At 50.5% G+C, this 21,238-nt stretch overlaps 2 protein-coding genes across 2 annotated transcripts; one reads left to right on the forward strand and one right to left on the reverse strand.

The window, feature by feature from the left end:
• Positions 1 to 5,097: 5,097 nt before the first annotated feature.
• On the reverse strand, positions 5,098 to 5,794 carry HRG_06323 (uncharacterized protein; the record flags this gene model as incomplete). Its single annotated transcript, XM_044864794.1, has 2 exons — positions 5,098 to 5,256; positions 5,306 to 5,794. 2 exons carry the CDS (start codon positions 5,792 to 5,794, stop codon positions 5,098 to 5,100), a joined length of 648 nt encoding a protein of 215 aa, XP_044719734.1.
• Positions 5,795 to 12,065: 6,271 nt separating this feature from the next.
• On the forward strand, positions 12,066 to 12,572 carry HRG_06324 (haloacid dehalogenase-like hydrolase domain-containing protein; the record flags this gene model as incomplete). The annotated part of the gene is made up of 1 exon (XM_044864795.1): positions 12,066 to 12,572. The coding sequence occupies one exon, from the start codon at positions 12,066 to 12,068 to the stop codon at positions 12,570 to 12,572; it is 507 nt and encodes a 168-aa protein (XP_044719735.1).
• Positions 12,573 to 21,238: the final 8,666 nt, after the last annotated feature.

Raw genomic sequence — 21,238 nt, forward strand, 5'->3', positions numbered from 1 at the left:
ATCCTCGAATAAATCGACTGAGATCGTGAGAAAAGTCGGGATCCAGGCTTTATCGTCTTCAAGGACGAGATCTAATTTGTCCGCTACCTTGTTTATTTGTCGTAGAGTCAATGGTGTCTCGAAAGGTGAGGAGTGTGGTCCTGAATTGGGAGGAGGTGTGGGTGTCGTGGCTTGACGAGCTTCCAAACATTGAAGTACTACTTGTGGATTGAATGGGAAGATTCCTGTCTTGCGAAATGCGGAGCGTATAGTACTCTCCTTGAAAGCATGCAATCGTACTTGTTGAATGCAGGAGAGAAACTCAAGCTTGGTTATGTTGACGAGGCCATCTCGAACCATGACATCTAAAGCCTTGGCGTGATAGTGCTTTAGGGGCTGGAAAACGACAACGTCCAAAGGCTGAAGTGCATGCGTGAGATTAGGCGGCATGCCGAAGGGAATAATATTGTGGTTGTCGCAGTATTCAATGAACTGCCTGGTATGGTGAGAGCCATGACCATCAAGAATTAGAAGTCGCTTCGAGCTTCTTGAGCTTTTTTCCGAGTGCTTGTCAAAATGCTGGAGCCACTCCAGACTAATCACGTCGTTTGAGTAACCAGTAGGCGTGGGTCGAATAACTGTGTCAGGATCTAGCTCAGGTATTTGATACCATGAAGCCATGTGCATCTGGCCAGCGAGTATCAAAAAAGCCGGAACAACCTCCCCATTCGCCGAGATAGCTTCGATCGCAGTAGCGGATTCCCTATTCTCAGGAATGCCAAAATAATGAGCTCTCCTCCGTTTTGTCACAATCAGCTGGTCTTTTCCAACCCCGATGCGAAAACCAGTCTCGTCCATATTCCAGATATCCTCAGGAGGTATACCATTGTCTTGGATAACCTGCCGAAGATGCTGGAAATACTGGTTAACTCGTGTAAGATTCTCGGAGACTTGGCGCTCTGCTTGAAGCCTTTTTTGGCGCTTTTTGAAGTAGCCGTGACGCTTTAAGAAGCGAGAAGTCCAGTTTGGCCCCACGGTAGGAGCGTCGCGCTGGCTAGACCGCTCGCGCAAGATACAGTTTGCCGCGTCAGTAACGAACTCGACGCGTACCGCAAGGTTTATATTATCCAAACGATCGATATAGCGACATAGGGCCTTCTCTTCTGGTTCGGAAAGCCTCGTATTTCTAGCTCGCTGGCCAGTTTTAGGAGGTCGGCCTTGAAGACGGTATCGCAATCGATCACGTGTTACACCGAATTCTCGCGCTACGGTTGCGACTTTAGCACCGGAAAATTTTCAATATATCGAAGAGCGTTTTGTACACGTGCTTCCATTTCGGCTATCGACGAGATCGTGAATTGGTTAAGATATAGGGATGCTGAAGTCGGGGAGTCGAAATTCTGGGTATTCCGGTGGTGTGGGGATACTGGTGGTGAGCACCAACTTTAGGAGGTGGGAGCTTGCGAATTCCAAATAAAGTGGGGCGTGGCACGGGTAGTAGCTGCAGTTAGCGCGCTAGTTGCTACTATCATTTTCTTTTCAAGGGAGCTTTAACAATTCCTAACTTACTGCCTGTCTCACTCGCTGGCTTGTCTCACTCGCCGGCTGGGTTGTCTCTTTTGCTACTTGAACATGGCATACTGTCACAGTTATGTGGATGCATGCATTCGAGTCTAGGTGCCTATAAACTATAAGAATATTCTATATATATTATTCTATGTATATATTATTTTAAGTAATATATATTTAGAAACAATATACTATAAAGGTATAGCATAGACACATATATTACACATGCATATACGAGATGTATAATTAATATACATAACTATATATAACTTAAGGCTAAATACAGTTAGCTACAGCTTATTTAACGGTTCAGTAGGTTTAATTACAACAAGCTACCCGGGTGTAACGAATATTCTAAAGCTAGAGAGAACGGAAGGAAAGAACGAAGAGAGCTGCCGTCGTACAATCACCTTGCTGCCCCTGACAGGGGTCAGGCAGGGGTTGGGTACGGCAGGCTATAGGGGTCACTGTTGCAAAACCCAAAAAGTCACCGCGCGAGAGTCAAAATGGGTTAGCGGCATGAACGGCCCGCCCCACGGTACATTGGTCTATGTATCTCGGCCCAACTTCGTTGGAAAATTTGGCGTTACGGCAGGTGTAGTCACAGCTACGGGGCCGCTGCGGACCAGCAGCGCGTCTCTCGTCACAAACATATCAGTCGCCTATGGCGAAAATACCGCACGGTAATTCCAACGCTTTAATGTGTTCCCTTATTCTATCTATACATTCTCCTCGTCCTCATCCTCCGGCTTGTTAAGCTGCTATATTCAGTTAGCAGCCGAAATGCAACTCACAACTTCAGTTCGCTCACAATCCAGAGCCGAGCAGCCTCAGCGATGGTTTCTAACGCCATAAGCTTCCGCTCTTCGGGGCCAAAGCGGAGCTGGTCCTGAAGCGGTAGAAGGAGCCGCACTACCACCGCAAGCACGTAGCTGTTGTGCTGCTCGCTGCGCAGCGATGCGCCAGGTGTCATCGGGTTCGGCATCTGCAAGCTTGAGATGCCGATTCACGTCCCAAAAGGCACGCACGGCAGCAACAGCCCCAGCAGGGACCTAGAACATTCAACTCGATTAATTTCTCGCTTCTTTGGAGCAAACAAAGGTCTCATACTGGCCTGCACGTGTGAGCGTTCTTTGCGCAGTCCCAGCACGCAGCACCGGTATCTATCCCGGCAAATTAGTGAGGCAGACGTATACTACAGGGGACAATCAACGTACTGTCCTGGGAGGCACATTCATGGCCGGGAGTCTTGGTGGCGCGTGTGACGCAAGGACGGCATGGGAAGTCTCGCACCGAGCCGACGGGAGGGCCTTTTTGTCTGCTTCTTCTTCTGCTCGGGCGAGCAAGTTAGCAGCCGCCTCTTCTTCATAGAAGAACTTATTGGATTGTACGGTAATCTTGGCCGTGGATTTGCGGGCGTTGGGTCGGACCAATCCTCTACCCTTGACTATTTTATTCCTGCTAGGCGAGTCCCCATCCATCGGGCCAGCGACTGCAGTTTCACTTACGATAGCGGAATCTGCTGTAGACATGACAACGCTGCTGACCATTGGCTTTCCACGGCAATGATGATACAGAAGGGAAAGGTAGGAACTAGGGTTGGAGGATCTGGGTTCTGTAAATATTTGCGGGTGAGCAGCGTCGATCTGTGCCTGGTTTGGTAACCGTTCCACGAACAGCCCCCTGGCACTAAGCCGCTGCGGGCCAGCGGCACCACCGCTGCGGGAAAACGCGGTAAGTCAATTTATATCGCTGTCCCCCTTTTTCCTGGCATGAGGACTAAGAAAATCACCATCCCTTCGACGTTACCGGCAACAATGGCACGTCCGCCCAATCCAATCGATCAATACCGTACCTATATCACTCATCTATACCTCAACGGTGTCTCGCGAAGCAAGATTAAGTATAAGCTTCGGAAGCATTACCATGTCGCCGTCAATCTCAGTACACTCTCTCGCCGAATCGCAAACTGGGGTCTCCCGCGCCAGCAAGCCCGTACCAAAGAAACTCCAGAGCTGATAGAAACCATCCGTGACCTGATATTTCGCGTTGGGCTTACCGAGAAGCAGACGCTGAGCGTGCTACAAAGACAAGGCTGGCCGATCACGAAACGAGGTCTAAAGCGCATCAGACTTCACCCGGACCGCCGCTGGGTACGCAGGCTCAATAGTGACGAGGAGCGCCTTGTGTTGCTGGAAAAGACAGAACAGGTTATCATCGAGATGACGCGACGGTCCAATGCCATTTCGGGATATGGCAAAGCCTTCTCCAGCCTTATCTTCGTCAGCAAAAGCAGCTCTGGGTCCCGAGAGACCCCCTCTTTGCGATGTACAAAATCATGTTCCCAAATGAGGTCGAACTCCGAAAAAGGATGTTTCGGAGGAAGAAGGGACAGTTTCTTGTCCCAGGACCAAACTACCAGTGGTGCATTGACGGTCACGACAAGCTCAAGGCGTATGGATTCGAGATATATGCAGCAATCGATGCATACTCGCGCAACATTATCTGGTTTTATATTGGCCACTCCGCTACAACTGCTTTGAGCGTATTGAAGCAGTACTTGGCCGCGTGTGGCGCCTACGGCTTTCGGCCATGGTATTTGCAAGCAGACAGGGGGAGCGAAACGCCATTGGTCGCAGCAGCACACTGGAACTTTGTCTTGGCAACAGACGGGCGAGTGGAATGGCATGGGCAAGTTTTCCAACAAGGAAATCGACTAAAGGATTCGTACAAGGCGGCTCCAAGTACGAAGAACGTTAAGATCGAGAGTTGGTGGGAGCGCATGCTGCATGTCTCGTCCCGGCAGTGGGTAGACTACTTTGGAGAACTCGCCAGGGACGGGGACTTCGACGGCGATATGCTGGAAGATCAGATTTCCATCTACGCCGTCTTCGAAGACTTACTACGCCGAGAACTCTTCGACTTCGTGGAGGCGTGGAATCTTCATCGGATACGCCTCCAAAAGAACCGTCCCCATGTGGTCCACGGCCAGCCCTGGATGAACTACCATTACCCCGACCCAGACAAGGCATGCAATTGGGGTATCCGATTGACCGCTCCATTCTAGACGAAATGGAGCGGCCGTTGGCTGATATTGACATTAGCACGAGTTTGGAGCCGGAGACAAAGAACTGGTGCCGCCAAGTTCTCCTTGAAATGGGCTACGATCACGTAGTCCTTGGAACTCACCAGGAGCCGGACAAGTTGCGACCTTTCAAGCGTTTTTACCTTGGTCTTCGAGATAAGATAATTCAACATATCGAAAGTGGCCGACAGCCTACGCTGGCATACCGTAAAGCGCCAACTGGAGGCGTTGCTGAATATGTAAGACATACTATTTATTTGCGAGTCGACCAATCTAAGCGCGTATAGCAAGCATTACTTGAGCAAGCAAACCAAGCCCGAGAAGGTGAATTTGGAGATGGGGAACCAGCAGAGCAGCCACTTGTTGAGCTTGGGTTTGAGGACGAGCAGGGAAGCGACATGGAGAAAATACCGGTAAGTGATGACGGGGAGGATAGCGATGGTTCGAATGGGGAGCCTGAGTAGTCAATACTTCCTTTTCCTATATCGAATAGCAAACGTTGTAGGGATCTTTGCACCCTTGAAGCGTGTAGAGTGAGCTGGAGGAAGCGCTTTAGCAGCGTTAGTGTCGGACAGTCGAGTTTGAGTTTCCCTGAAGGCTTGGGAAATTGACTCCGGGTTTACCTGTTGAAGTTAGCGCTCGGCTCGTTGATGAGTTGGTTCGGTTTCTTACGAACTCCGGAACAAAACTGGTCTCCTCCTCTCTATCTTCTTCGTCCACTTCGACTCCTTCGGCCACCACGCCTTTATACACCTTTCCACTAGGGTCACTGCCAAACACTAAATCGCATAGTGGATCTTCCAGCTCACCAAGGCCTACCGCATCCCCATGTCCAACAATTTCTTTGGCAGTATATCCAAGCTCGTCGCGTGTCGGGCTCTGGCAGGATGAAGTTGAAACGGGCTCTTCGTGCTTAATCTTGACGCGTATCTCTTCCTTGACTTGCTCCTCTTGCTTAACGCGCTTCTTGCGTCTAGAGGCTGGGCTTATGTCTTCTTGCTTGACCCTCCGTTTCTTGTCTTCCTTGACTGGCGTCGAGCATTGATCTGGCCTCAACGGTGTGACCGGCTCCTGCTTATCAACCACATCCGTGGATGTCAGAACGACTAGCACCTTCAACTGCCCTGCTTGGTTGTTCGAAAAGTGCCCCGATGCGAGCATGCTTGACGGTGTCGTGTACTTGTCGGTGTTTGGAACGGTAACGATTTTCTTGCCAGAGAAGGTCGAAGCGTAAGAAAGGTTCCAGAGATCTTTATTGGCAGGATCGATCGTGGGCGGAAGCGGACGGAGGTGATCGAATAAAGTCTCGGTGAACGAGGGCCAAGTCAGTAGATCTGCCGAGGGAAACTTGATCACCGTATCCTTCAGAGGCAGCACCGTCTCTGGAACCTCCACTGCAAGCCCGTTGAAGTACCTGGTCTCCAAACTCACAAGCAGCAGGCTTACATGGACCCACTGGTAGCCAGTTCGTTGCCTCGCAGGCTTCCTGGTGCTGCCTTTGGAGTTTTGAATGGCTCGACTGGCCGTTGATGCGACGGTCATGAACTGGGGATTGCTTGACGCCTCGAAGGGAGGTATGCGTGCCCGTGTATTCATCGCACCGGTACCAGCAACTTCATTGGGGAGTAGTTGGGCGGCGTGTCCAACGCCGATGGATGACACTGGTTTCAGTCTGTCACGCAGCAGCTGACTTGCTGGACTGACTGGCCGTGGCGGAGAGTCCTCGACCTCGACCACCTCATCATATGGGCCAGGAAGTGCCGGAGTTTTAGACCTGGCCCGACGCTGCGGCCGAAAGGGGTTGGCCAAGCCGCAACGGCCGCAATAGTTCGCGCCAACGTATATGGTAGTGAAGAGGTCATAGTGCTTCTGTCCGGCTTGGACGCAGTAGACATGCTCAGGGGGAATCTGTGGAGGGCCCATTTCGGTTGAGGAGAAGAGGTAGAACCAGGGGAAAAGGAGGACAAATAGGATCGGACTCGGAAACGGGATTTTAATATAAGCAGAATAGTTACAGAACAATATCCCCTTGCCATGGCGAATGAAGATCGCCAGGCTTAGCAAGAGACTTCAACGCTAGTCCGGTGCTGACCAGTAGCGGGATTACTGCGGTAATCCTCTGCTGCCTCATGGCGCCGCTCCTCGTCCCAGTTACTCCTATGAACGTTAGGATGAAAACTGAACACAGCTGTGGTGGCCAGGAGGGGAAGTGGAAACATTAAAGTCCAAAGTTTCAACTCGGCACCGTATAGCAGAAGACCTCAAACTCTCGTGTGTATTTGCATTCTTTGTCTGTAGGGGCCCGGCTTTCACAAGTTCCCAGCGTCATCCAGGGGAGGGGACTTGGCGATATTCGCCGTCTTTGTCTTTGGTATTGTCGCTGTCTTCGGGCCGCGACAATACCAAAGTAAAGTTGTTGGCGAAAACACCGCGCCGCTCGCTCGATTTCACTTGGAAAAATATCGATCAGCTTTTCAGGAACGAATTTTGGGTACAGCATCATGCGCATCCATACGTGTGTAAGTGGTTTGCGAGCCGGATACCATTTTACGACTGGTGCGGCAAACTGGCAATTAGACTGGCAGAGGGATGACCGTGCGGGCCCGCTGCTAGTCCGCAGTACATACTCTCATGCTGACCTGAAGTATCCGGATGACCAGGGGGCTGGGCGCCTAAACCCAAAAGAAAATGACAGGGAGTTTTGCAACAGTGACCCCTATCGCCCACCGTAGTTGGGGGCTGACCAGTTGTCGAGTGCGTAACCGAGGCTTCCACAGGCCTAGCCCGTTACATCTTCAGCCATTCAGGATCGCCTCGAAGCAATTGCAAGGCGAGGCCATTCCTGGTAAACGCTCGTCTTAGGAGGGTTCGATGAATATTTCCAGGTGGTCGAGATATTTCTTGATTACCTTAAGCTGGCCGTTTAATGGGTAATAATCGAAGAGAATGACAACCAGACAATAAAAGAGGTCCGCCTGTTCAATTTTAAGGATGCGAAGACCTAAAAACTTATAAAGATTTACATTAAACTCGGATGAAAAAAGCTAAACGGCTACTATGACAAGCTGACCTTAACCACTTACGTAACGGCGATTGTTTTCCACCCGTGCAAGAAACGGCGAGCTCTAGAGCAGATTTGGAAGCAGTTGCTATCTCGCTAGACCTTAGAATGGAACAAGACTTATAAGGGAAACCTGGAGAGACTCCGGGGGAGAAAGGTACAAGGAAAATAACTCATAAGGTGGCCTGGAATGCCGTTTCAGCATCTAGGAGCAATAGGGTCTTAGACTATATTAAGCGCCGATTAGCATTTATTCGATCATTACTCTATCATATCTCCTAAGGACGACAAAATGAACGACCCCCATTGCCAACACAGGAAGAGCTTGATCAAAACCTATTAAAACCACCAGTAGACAACACTCTATATAAAGCTGACCCTATTGCTTAGTAGAGAGACGTTGGCGTTATGCGTTTTCATCGGCTATTTTATTTAGCTATTGACTTTCTCACTATAGCGTCATCCACCGCCGAAACGGAAAGAGATTACAGCACCTGCAGTAGGATAATAATACCACTCAGATCTCGCCTACGGCGTCATATAGTGGCTATAGCTCAGTGCCTTCGTTCATGGAGCCAGGCCGGCATATATGAGTCAACTCTTCCTCTGGCACTCCTTAAAGTGGATAATTGGAGATAAGTTCTTCAACTGGCGGGCGGGATCCACTAGTGATCGAATCGATCGTCGATCGAATCGATTTCGACTTACGATCGATTAATATCGATTGACCGAAGGTTATGATCGTTGTATATCGATCGATAAAGGCTCTGGAATCGGTCGATTCGATCAATTCCGAACCTTGGCCAAAGATTAGCGCCAACCGCTAGGCATTCCCTCTCAAGGGCGGCTCGCAGGCATCACCAAGCACTAGTAGATCACAGTTCCGAAAGAGGAGGATGTCGCATGAGTTAACCGGGCAGATACATGCCATTGGACGGAAGAGTCGCACTGCTGTGACTCACAGGATGATTTGCTAAAGCTCACATCAGTGGCTACAAAGAAGTTCGACAGGGAAGTCTGTTCTACCTTATTATCAAGGATACCAGAAGGCTTTAGTGAATCGGTAAGGACCATTCAGCTCCCGTAATGTGACCGGTGTATACGTTTGGAGGAGGATTAGGCGGCGGAGCTGTCGTGGATGGGTGACTTTGTCAAGGACCTTGAGTAGATTGAGCGGAATGATTCCTGTCTCTCGAAAAGCGGCTTTTGTAGTCGTCTCGCGGAATGACTGGGCGCGAACGCCTTGAGTTAAAGCCGGATTCAAGCTTGGTAAACTCCATCTCGTACTACGAGGTCCAAGGGCTTGGCGTGGTAATGTTGGCATGGTCGAAAGACCACGACGTCCAACGGCTAGACAAGATGTGTCGAATGCGGTGGATAGCCAAACGGGATAATCTCGTGATCATGGCAGTATTGTACGAACCCCCTTGTCGTGTGCGAACTGTACTCATCCATCAACAGCAGTCCCTTCGATCCAACCGTCCGTTTTACCGAGTGATGATCGCAGTGTTTAAGCCAGCTTGGACTGTGAGTCAGTTACCCATTCGCGATTTCCAGGCTACGTAGGTTTAGGCCGACCTCGCCGGTTAGACCGAGTAAGGACTCTTGCCGTTGCAATGACTCCTATTTGAAAGCCCGTCTTATCAAAGTTATAGACGTCCTCGTCGAGGATCCCCTATTTCTACTTTATCGCTGCCACTCGATCGTACTAATATTAGATCTCTTATAGGTACTCCTACTTGGCATGTTGATAATCGTATCAGCGAGAGCACTTCGCCTTGATTTCGCCGTGGCGGCCAACGAAATTCCGCACCTAGTTTTCGCCGATAGGATCTTTGCCTCGCTTAGAGTAAAGTAGTAAATTGGCTATCCGGCGAGTATATGCCACGGTCGGCGGCATCCCTCGTTCGTCTAGTAACAATATCCATTATATAAGAGCCGTCTCTTCCGTCGCCATAAGTTTCTGGTTGTTCATCCAAGCGTCGCGCCGGGGTAGTACACCTCGTAGTCGATCAGATATCGTCGATGGAGAGATGTCGTACGCAATAGCAGTCTTCCAGATGCTTATAAATTGGCCCTGTTGGTAGGCATGCACGGCGCGCAGGACCCGTTCTTCGCGCGGAATTGATTGGCTTGGTGTCGCAGACATTATTTGTCGTCGTCAAAAGGTGCGGGTGGAGAAGGTCTGCACAGGTAGGGGGTAATTCGATTACGCTAAAAGATAGTCCGTACACTCGCGGGTCCCTCGATGAATCAGCAAAGTCCACTACAAATTTCTTCCCTCGGCGCTAATTACGGCGCTCACCGCCTCTTGCCATTCAATGCAGTTGCAGCCTTCCGCCTCAAAGATACTATCAATCGCACGAAGAAGTACGCTTGGTCATTGACGTATGGTTATTTTCTAGAGGCTATAAATTTATTATCCGAAGGTTAACTCTCGATAAAGCTAGTCGGATGACAACTATATATGCTTGCAATTGCTTCCGTCCTGGCTGCCAATTCTCCATATTAGCCAAGGAAGAACAGTCTGGCCTTTAGCATCTTAAACACCGTATTGATGCCCGATTTTCTTAACATAATCACGAACCGTCAGACCTACCAGAAAACGAATCGGACGAGCTAAGAGACAAGCCCGCCGCAAGACCAGCCAGCAGACCAACCGGCGGACCAGCCAGCGGACCAGCCGCTTTGAAAGAAGTTGCCGATATGTAGCAAATGCCATAGAGAGGGCCATAGAGGAGGCGCAAGTGTTGTCCTATGAAGAATAGTAGCAGCCCGTAGATAGCAGCGCCGCAGCAGCGCCGCAAGAAATTTACAGTGGACGTTGCTGACGAATTGTACGGACCCGTGGATCTATTGGCTCCCGGTATTTGGGCCAATGTGTGTTTCTCCTCTTGCAAGCTTTAGGCTTGCAAACAAGGAGACTTCAAACCACCACGTCTGAATCTCCTGCCATCCTCGCTATCTGTCACGGTTATGTGGATGCATGCATTGGAGTCTTGGTGCGCGTAAAACACTCTCCACCTCCATCTAGAAAGGGTGTAGCCTGGACCTTTTGTAGATACCGAAGCCAGTTAGCTGTAGAAACAATTCTACATACAAATGTGACTGAAGAATATTTCCCTTAGTCAAGGCTAATCCCAGCCACCGTTTTCCTAATGCGTGTCACGGGCTGTGCCCGGCTGGTGGACCCGGTTGTACCGGGTCCGGTGGGTCGTGCTCCGGTGGCAACACCGGCCCCGCTCCGCGGACCCAGAAGCTGCGAGAACATTCCGAGAAGGGCAATATAAGCTCGCACTCGAGGCTACGCCTCGAGTTCAGCTTCTTTTCCTCCTTAGCTCTAGATAGACAACATCTAGGCACCTGCTTGTTGAATAAACTCCGGGCCAGCCTTTCACAATGCGGTCCCGCGCCCCAAAGTGCGGGCTCGGAATAGCTACATTACGCCTCCGCTTAATACACATATCCATCCCTGCACGTCTTCGTATTGTGACAACTGGCTAGCTAAGTCTAGACAGGAAGGGGGAAGAAAAGAAGGTAAGGAAGAGAAGACTCCAGGGTGGATAGTAAAGTAGTTGAGGGCTAGAGTAAGTGGTTAAAATCTAAGGAGGGAGTGAAAAGGGGTTTTTAGGGTTTTTAGGTTGCCTTCTTTGCTCATCCTGCGTGAGACGTGTGCTGCGTCCTAACCAACCTTGTCACACACCATCCATACAGACATAACGTCCACTTGCGTAGCGCCCTTTCGAGGCCGATCCGCTTTTTCCTGTCTGCATAGTGCAACATACCTTATGAATCTGGGCCACTTGGCAAAAGGCGGGAGGTGTCGGAAAGACACGGTACACGGTCGTCAGATAGTCGTCAGTTGCAGCGCACTTGTTGGAGTGTGCATTCTTTGCCCGCCCACGAAGATACGACGAATGCTGCATGTGGGGCAGAAGCATGTAGGCGGTAGCCTCCAGCTTTGTATTTGTGTAGGTATAAAGAGCCATGCAGCTCCATGCATAAGCACTCGTTTCTTTAGATATTCTCATAACTGCCATTTATGTGGTGCAAGATTGTTTGACTGACAGAATCATTAGTCGCCTACGCACCCCCTTGCTCTACCTTAGTCGTCACAAAAACTCTCGTCTGATTTTCTTTAATATGGGAACAGAATCTCCATCTCGCTTCACGGACTTGATCCTAGACCTTGGCGGAGTTTTGATGTTTTATTCTCTACCTGAACGAGCTATTGTCCCCCCGCGCACGGTAAAAACCATCTTCAACTCACTGCTATGGCATCGATACGAGAGAGGAGAGATCACGGAAGAGGAGTGCTATGATTGCGTTACTAAGGAATTCGGCCTCGCCCCAGGAGCATGGGCCGATACAATGCGTCAGTTATGGTCGACTCTGAGGCCAAACACGGACTTCATCATGGCCATTAAAGACTTAAAGAAGAAGTATCCATCATTACGTGTTCACGCGTTCAGTAACATTTCCGCTCCAGACATGAACCGCCTAAAGCACACCATCGATACCTGGGAACTTTTCGACAATGTTATCGGGTCAGGAAGCATTGGCCACCGAAAGCCCGAATTCGACTCGTTTAGACGCGTCCTAGAATGTGCCGAAATTTCTCCTAGTGCTGCTATTTTCGTCGATGATACCCCAGAGAATGTCGTGACGGCTTTTCTCTTCGGGATTCAAGGTTTTTTGTTTGATGATACAGCCACTGCTATCAAACGCATTCATAATCTCGTTGGCGATCCTGTTTCACGGGGCATGAAATTTTTAAAGAAGAGGTCCAAAAACTTGTTCTGCGAAACCGACAAAGGCATAACTATCAAGGACAACTTTTCTCAGTTGTTGATTCTCCAGTGTATCGGAGACAGGTAGGAAATCCAAATATACCCGAGGAAGTGCAACTGTGCATTCATGTTGATGATAGATTTAGAGATCTCGTGGACCTAAAAAATGAAGGATGTACTTGGCATTATTTCATCGGCCAACATTTCTTCACAGACGACTTGTTTCCCAAAGACGCCGACACAACCTCACTCGCTCTTGTTACTTTAGATGTTACAGATGACCAGAAGAAGATAGCCATGGAGGAAATTGCCGTGAATATGAATCCGGATGGCCTTCCGATGGTAATCTGCCTCATCTTGCCTGATTCAGCGTGCGATCGTCAATATCTTCAAGAAGCTGACCCATCGGTATCAGGTCTACCTTGACCCTATGCGGCCTCGAATATGCCCCTTTGTCTGTGCCAACGTACTACGTTTCTTCTTTTTGAATGGGCAAGGCTACAGACTGCATAACGCAGTTCAGTATTTGCAACACGTTTTGGAAACAAAAGCTTACGAGATCGGCTCGAGATATTACTGCCAACCCGACTGGATCTTTTACTATCTGGCTGATCTCTGTGCGAAAGTCCAAGACCCGGAACTAAATAGACTGCGGGATTTGGTCGTAGCGCGGCTTAAACAGCGTATGGGGATTGACAAAGATGTGATGGGAGCTGCAATGAGGGTACTTGCTTCCCAGTCCCTATTCCTGAGCAATACCGCCGATTTAGCTACTTTGCTCGAGACACAGCAGATCGACGGAGGTTGGGAACTCTGCTGGACTTTAAAGTATGGGAGCGTGCCTGTTAAAATTGGGAACCGGGGAGTAACAACCGCTATGGCAGTGAAAGCGATTGGGACTGCACTGGGAGCTGCTGCGAAAGGCGGTGAAGTTCTAGAGAGCTCATACCACCCCCAACCCTCTTTGAGCGGCGCTATCAAGTGGAAGCACTGCCAGCAGTCAACGTCGCCAGTCGCGCGATAAACACTTACATCCTAAAGTCGCTAAGCCTATCAGCACGCTGCCAGCAGACAAGGAACATCGTTAACCATATTACTCACCCGTTTCTCTAGCTTTAAGCCCGATTTTATATCTATTACTAGACTCGCTAGAGCTAGTCTAGCAATAATAGCAAGCTTATAAATAAATAGAAGTAATTTTGCCTTTAATAATAACGCTAATTATTTTATAATAGCGATTATAATAAGTTTTCCTACTTATAATCTAAGCTAGGCTAAGTAAGGTAAATCTCTATATTAGCTTTTATCCGCTAGGTAATAGGTTATAGTTATATTTAATAGCGTCCTTACTCCTTAATTGCCCGCCTTATAAGATTTCTTAGCTTTATATATTATACTAAGGCTAGTTAGAACTATCGTACCGACTATATTATTATTATTAAGATTACGCTAGGGACCTAGCTAGAGGTATCTAGAACTTTAATGTTAAATAAGAGGGAAAAACCAGAGTGCCTAGGGGAAAACCCTCCCCTCTTTTAGTGCGGGTCCGCCTCGAACGAGGTCGTGGTAGTAGTACGTAGGAAATTTGCGCCGGCTACCGCGGGCTACTCCTGCGAAATCGCGTCTCGGCGCGGGCCCTCTCGGGCCGTGGCCGCTACTATCCCGAGCGGCCGCGGCCCGGGCTCGCTAGCCCGGGCCTAGGGTTATGGGTAGTAGTCTCTCTCCGGGGGCCCGACTCGCGGGCGCCTCTATTTACCCTGGCTCCCGCGTCGCAGCCGCGTGGCCGCGGTTGCGTCGGCTTATCGGTCCGTTAGTTAGTAGGGCAGGTAATGTCCGGTTGCCGGGCCGGGCGCTAGTATAGGTCGCTCCTAGGTAGGGCCGGCTAATCGAAATTCGGTCGGCCGGCTCCGCTAATCGTAAATCGGTTCCCGTCCGGCCACGCGACTTCCCGATCGGGGGCGCGGCGGCCTATATTTACCCTCTATCTCGTAGTTACTAATTACGCGCGCCTAGCTCGCGCCTATATATACCTGCCCTCCCCCCCCGGTTCCGTACGTGCCTCCTCCTATCCCTCTATTATCTATCTCTTTTATAGGCCTAGCTACTACCTCGCCCGCCTCGTTTCTATAACTCTAGGTCTCCTTAACACCGTATCTAGTTCGCTCGTCGTCGCGTCGCAATGTCTAACTAGGAAGCTAACTCGGGTAGTAGCGGCTCGCCTCCTCTAAAACCCCCTCCTCGTAAGAAAGTCGCTATAGTAGCGGGATCGGAGCGCTCTATCCTATGTTTTACGTGTATCGGGCGTCTTACTAGTAAGCTTACCTACGAGTCCTTCGCCGGCTATTAGAACTAGTCTTATACGTATTAATCCCGGCTTTATCTTAGGTCGGTCTTACCTTTAGTATTTTTACTAACTTTAATAGCCGTAAAGGCTAAAGCGTATATCGCTTACGCTAACTCTAACTAGTCTTATTACCGAGTAAGTAACCCCTTCCCGCTATAGTGCTATCCGAGTTTAGTGCTAATCCGAGTTCTAGATTACCTCCGAAAGCGAGGAGGCCGCTAGTGCCCTCTACTAGGTATAGTCCGAGGTCGATAGCCCTTCCCTTATTAAGGGTTTAGTATAGGAGCGCCTTTATCGTGCTGCTCTAGAAACTCGTGTTCGCGCTAGTTAGAAGGCCCCCGCCGCTAAGGGTAAGGGCGCGTCGGGCGAGTTTGCCCCCGGTCCGGCTATAGTCGCTAAGAATATAGAGACGCTCGCGTCGGCCTTTACCCGTTTCGTAGACGATACCCGCTATATATACGAGTCCCTAGAGAAGTACCTAGGTAAGTTTAGCGACGCTATTAAGACCCTAGCCTAGGTCGGGCCTAAGTCGCTCTTAGTCGCCCGGAAGACTCTTATAGCGGTTAATAATCTCGCTAACTATTTCTATCCTATTGCTAGCGACGGCCCCGACGCGGAGGATAGCGGCTTTAATCTTACTAGTCTTACTAGGCCTATTCTAGCCCTAATCCCCGTCGATAAGGGGAAGGGCAAAGGCAAGGGTAAGGCGGTAGCCGCGTCTAAGGCCCTATCTAAGGCTAAGGCTAAGGTGTCTATACCCGCGGCCGTCGCGGAGCCGGCTTAGGAGCTAACCGCGTCTCCCTCTAACGCCGAGCCGTAGCCTAGCAGTTCTCTTAGCGCCGAGCCCGCCCTAAAGCGTCCCCGTCTTACGTCGCTTACCGATCCTACTAACGCTCCCGACTTCGTCTAGTAGCGTCTTTATAGCCGTCGCGGTTCGGTCCTAGCCGAGATTATTACTAGTCTTAACCTCGATTAGATCTATAGTTATAGTATAGGCCGTGGCGAACGCCTCCGTACCGCCGCCGGTATAGGTCCTACCTTAGTAGAGACCCTAGTCGTTACTCTATCTCGTAAGCTAGCCGTCTAGGCTAGCTCCGGTTTAGGTTTAGGGTCGGGTCTATTTAGTCGTTGTTAGGGTTCTCGTAGCGGTAGTGGTCCCCGCACTCCTCGTAAGCCTTAGGTTACTCCCTCCCGTGCTCCGCGTACTACCCTAGGGGGGTCTCGTTATTCCCGCCGCGATAACGAGGCGGACGTTGCTACCGACGAGCTAGGCTAAGGTCGTGGTTTAGGGGGGGGCTAGTTATCGGCTCCGTCTTAGTTCGGTTCTAGGTTAGGTTTTATTCGGTTACGGTCTTTTAGTAGTAGGTCTTATTCTATAGCTATTAAGGTCGGTTCGGTTAGGTTATATTAGTTCTATTCGGTCTATAGTTTAATTAGCGAGGTTTACGCCTAGTCTAGGTTAGGTTTAGTCGAAGCTATAGTCCTATAATCGTAAGTCCTCTCCCTTTCTAGGTCGCCTTAGTAGGGGAGGTAGTTAGCTAGGGTGGTCCTAGTCGGGGCCGCTCCGTCCCTAGCGCGACCCCGGTTCTATTATCCGGTATATCTACGTATAGCCTCCGAGCTAGGTCGAACTAGCGGAGCCTGCCTAAGCGGAGGAACTATTGCGCTAGCGGCGCTATAGTCCTTTTCCCTTAGAGGCCCGCTCTTACGTTACCTACGTCCCGGGCCTATATTAGGAGGGACTCCCTCGCCTCTACTATTAATAGATAGTCGATTATCGTATAGTAGATAGTATCTTATCTTTGTCCGTAGGTATATATTAGCGAAACCACGCCGGGGACCTATCGGTCGAAGAGGAAGTCGTTAAGCCCGATCTTTCCTATATATATCTAGGTAATTGCCGTACTAATATACTTAGGGAGGCCCTCGTAACGGTCTAGCGTTATCGCCTTATTAAACCGAGGCGGGAAGTCGGCGGGGTAAAGGGTGGTCTAGTATTATCGGATCGCGTCTTCCCTAGCGTTCTATCGGGCGGCCTATTCCTTATTTAGCCTTTCGAGCAACTTAGCTTTATCCGGGAGGTCGTCCGTTCCTATCTAGCTCTAGACCCCCCTTATCTCCTCCGCGAGGGGGGGTCTACCCGGAGGTAGTGCCGCCGGGGGTCTGCCCTCTCTCTAGCATCGCCTCCTCTTAAGTATACCCGCGACCGCGTTAGACGCGCGTCGGATTTAGCCTAGGAGCCCTAAGTCTTCTAGCCTCTAGAGGGTATCCGTTATTCTTTAGTTTAGGTAGAGGTCGATTAGGGGCACCTACGCCTCCGCTTTAACTTAGTAGACTAGGGTCGCGCGGTAGGCACCCGTTACTACCCGGAGGCAGGCTAACTAGTCCCGGGTAAGGTCCCGCGCGATTCCGCGTAGTTTCCCCCCTATAGGCGTTATCTCGTAGAATATAACCATAGCGTAGGAGATTAAGGACCGGATTACCTTACTATAGACTTCCCTAGCGCGTAGTAGGGTGTAGCCCTACGTAGACGCCGCGAGCCCGGTTAGGGCTATAGTCTAGCGCTTTAACTTCGCTCGGAGTTATTTTAGGTGCGCCTTCTAGCGTAGTTTCCGGTGCACCTAAACCCCTAGTAGGCGGGCCTCTTAGACCGGGGTTACCACGTCGGCCCCGAGGCGGACCGGCGTCGTTATCGCTTATCTCCTTTATATAAAGTATATTAATTCGCTCTTCGACGGTTCGAAAGTAACCGCGAACTTAGTCGCCTATTCCGCGTATACCCTCTAGGCTTTCTCTAGGCGTGCTACCGTAGTAGCCTCGTTAGGTCCGATACTAACTATATTTATATCGTCGGCGAAGCTAACGGTATAAATACTATATATCGTGCTAAGCCTTTCGTATAGGGGGCTTATATAGTATAGAAATAGGATCGGGGATAGGGGGGAGCCCTAGGGGACTCCCGTTAGTACTTAAGTTAGCTCTAAGGTCCTCTTATCAAAGTAAAGGGTCGATCTCCTATTGCTTACAAAGCTCTATATTAGGCTCGTAAGCTACCTAGGGTATCCCCTAAGCTCTAGATCCCTTATAAGCTTATTATAGTTAACCGTATCGAATGCGCCCTTAATATCTAGCTATAGGAATAATGCGATGCCCCTTTAGGCCTACGTCGCGCGCACTAGTTCCGTTACTAGTAGGATCGCCGCCTCTATAGAGCGTTCCCTCCTATTCCCTATTTATCCGTCTAGTAAGATGCCGTTCGCCTCCGCTACTCCCGCGATCCTCTAGGCTAGTATCTACTCGAGTACTTTTCCTACCGTAGGTAGGAGGGAGATTGGTCTCTAACCCCCTACTATACGGTAGGCGTCCGGCCTCTTGCCTAGCTTCTAAATAACTACTATATTCGCGCTATAGAACCGACCCGGGAAATATAAGAGTCGGGTATAGGCGTTAAAGATCGTAGCTAGTCGCTAGACTAGGGCTAGGCCGTACTTCTTAATAAACCCTAAGGGGACGCCGTCTAGACCCGCCGCTTTCTAGCTTACTATCTTGCCTAGCGCCCCTATAACGTCGGCTAGCCGGATCTATTAGTTAACTATAAGGGTCGCCTTAGCTATAGGCCGGGGTGGCCCTTAGGTCGTGCCGGCCTCTAGTAGGAAGAACTTAGCGGCTAGTAGCTAGGCCTTCCCTTTAAAGGTTTCCGTTAGTTAGTCCTCGCCTTCCTTAACTAGCGGTAGGATATAGGTCGGTTCCGGTAGTAGCCTACTACGGAGTCTTACCTACCTCTCTACGTTCTAGAGCTTAGTATTATCGGCGCTAAATTCCTCTAAGAACTCGCGCTAATAGGCCCTCCTCGCCTCGCGGACGGTCTGCTTCTAAGCCGTAGACGCCTCGTATAGGTCTTCCTAGTTCGCCTCGTTCCTTTCCCGCCTATACTTCCTCCTCGCCCTCTTAGCCTCCCTCGTCGCCCTCCCTACCTCTAGGGTAAACTATGCGTTGCCCCTAGGTAATGCTCGCCCTTAGCGCGGAACCGTAGCTATCGCGATCTACGCTAGAGTAGCGAAGACGTAGTCTAGGTCCTTATCGATATCCTTAGGCGTCTAGAGTATTAGCTAGTATAGTCCTAGCCGGGACGTAGTCTCGGCTTCGACTAGCTTTACTTCCGCTTCTTTCTACCTTAGGGCCGGTTCGGGTGCCCGGGCCTAGGTGTCGACCTATAGTATAATAGTTTAGGGGATATAGTCTAACCCGGTTAGGTCTAGGTCGGGCCCGGTGTACTATGTTCCGGTCTCCGGCGTTGCCTAAGCTAGGTCGATAGTACTATCCCTTTAGCCGTAGAAGAATCTTATATACTCCCCTCTCGGGGTAGCGAGTTCGAGTTATAGCCTTATCGCCTCCTATATAAGTTATATCGCGCTATCCGAGGTTCTATCGTGTCCGTCCTAGAGCGGGTAATAGATATTAAAGTCCCCTACTATTACTATAGGGTGCTCCGGTTTAATTACGCTTAGGTCGCGTAGCGCTCCTGCCCTCGCGGCCCCCGGTAGTAAGTAAATCGCCCGTAGTCTAGTACTATCCCCGAAAATTACCTCGCTCTAGTCTAGTCCGGACCGGGGCGACCAAGTCCCCGGCCCGAGCCTTTTATATATATATAGCGCGCACCTCCCCTCCCTATAGACCAGGCTATAGGGCGCCGCTCCGGGGGGGGGGGGGCCGCCTCCCGGTATAGCTTCTACTTCCTATAGTGCTATTAGGTCGAAGCCGGCCTAGTAGCAAAGCGCTAACCAAGCTAGCTCGTGTCTCTTCTATATATTCTAGAATAGTACTTCTAGTTATATATAGGTGGGGTCGGGGTAAAAGGGGTCGTCTATATAGGGAGGGAGGCGCTCTATCTCCTAGCGCTTCTCTGTCTACCGTACCTACGAATGTCGTTCGTACTCGGTTCGGCCTCCCTAGCCCTACTAGCCGGCGGGTGTCTCGAGCTCGACCTCTTATCCCGGCGCGGTCTACCTAGTCCCCGCTTCCGGACTACGGTCGATTTAGGAACGCCCTAGGTTTCGACGGTAGGGAGTACCCGTTACTCGGCGTACGTCTAGGTATTCGCGAACCGTTAGGGTCGTCGTAGGTAGTTTTCCCTCGCCTTTTCCTAGGCTTTATTCGCTACGGGGTAGGTCTAGGTCTACGATAGGTAGTCCCCTTAGTATAAGATATAGTTATAGGGGATTTCGCCCTTCTTAGCCCTATATTCGTCCTCGCCTCTATCGTATGCCGTGCTCCTATATCGGCCGTAGAGTTATATCGATATATATCGCCTAGTGATATAGCTATATCTATAGTAGTTATAGTACCTTTATAGTCGGACCGACTCGTCGTAGGGTTTATATCGGAAGATCTATGCTTCGAGGACTAGGCCTAGGTCGCAGAGCCTATTAGCCTCCTCTAGGCTACCGACCCTAATAAGTATAGTCGTCGCCGTCGATGTCTTAGATCGGGGGCGTAGCGCCTAGGCCCGGAGGACCTTAACTTTATTCGCCTCTATAATCTTATAGAGTAATCGCTCCCTATCTACCGTCGCTACCCCTAAGGGGACGTTCTTTGCGACTACCGTATACGCGCGGCGGGAGATCGTAGCCTCCGGTCCGAACACGGCCTTAACCTAGCCTTAGTCCCTCTAATAGGCTCTCGCCGCGGTATTAAATATAACCGCGATGTCTCCGCTTTAGAGGCGCCTCGCCGCTATAGCGCTCGTGGCTTTTAGGGCCGTATTTACCGCCTTTACTATATCCTTCGGTTCGCGGCTTAGGATTTCGGGCGGTGCCCCGGTAGGGACCACGATAATCTCGCGTTTATAGCGTAGTAGGACCTATTTTACCGTAGCTTTATATCGGGTCGGTCCCCTAGTCTCGGCCACGACCGCGGCCTAGGTTCGCTTAGGGCCCCCTAGGCCCGAAGCGATGCCTAGGCGGAGTTCTTCCTTGACTGCCTCCTTAATTGCATCCCGGATTGTCGTCTTAAAGCTCTCGTCCGCGCGGAGCACCGCCGACGACGCGCTGCCGGCGCGGCTCTTCGCCCTAGAGAGCCGTTCGACTACTGCCTATACCCTGCCGAACTATACGCTTAGGATAAAGCCCGCGAGTTCGTCGTATGCTGCTTTTTCCACGGGGTCGCTCGGCGCCCGGGCCGGTATCGCATCGCTGCTTCGGGTTTATTGACTCGCTCTATCGGGGTGCATAAATTCGGGTAGCGTCTCTTCGCGCTACGCGCTCTAATCGAGCCCGGTGCGTCGAGGGCCGCTACCACGTCCACCTACCCCTCGGCCTCGGCGTAGCATCGTTACTAAGGGTAATTAATGCTGCTAAATTAATTCCTAGTATTGGTTAGTGTTTTAGTCGCGATGCGCACCCGCTGCGGGC

The sequence above is a fragment of the Hirsutella rhossiliensis genome, assembly GCF_020360975.1.
Source record: "Hirsutella rhossiliensis strain HR02 chromosome Unknown scaffold00006, whole genome shotgun sequence".
Classification (NCBI taxonomy): domain Eukaryota; kingdom Fungi; phylum Ascomycota; class Sordariomycetes; order Hypocreales; family Ophiocordycipitaceae; genus Hirsutella; species Hirsutella rhossiliensis.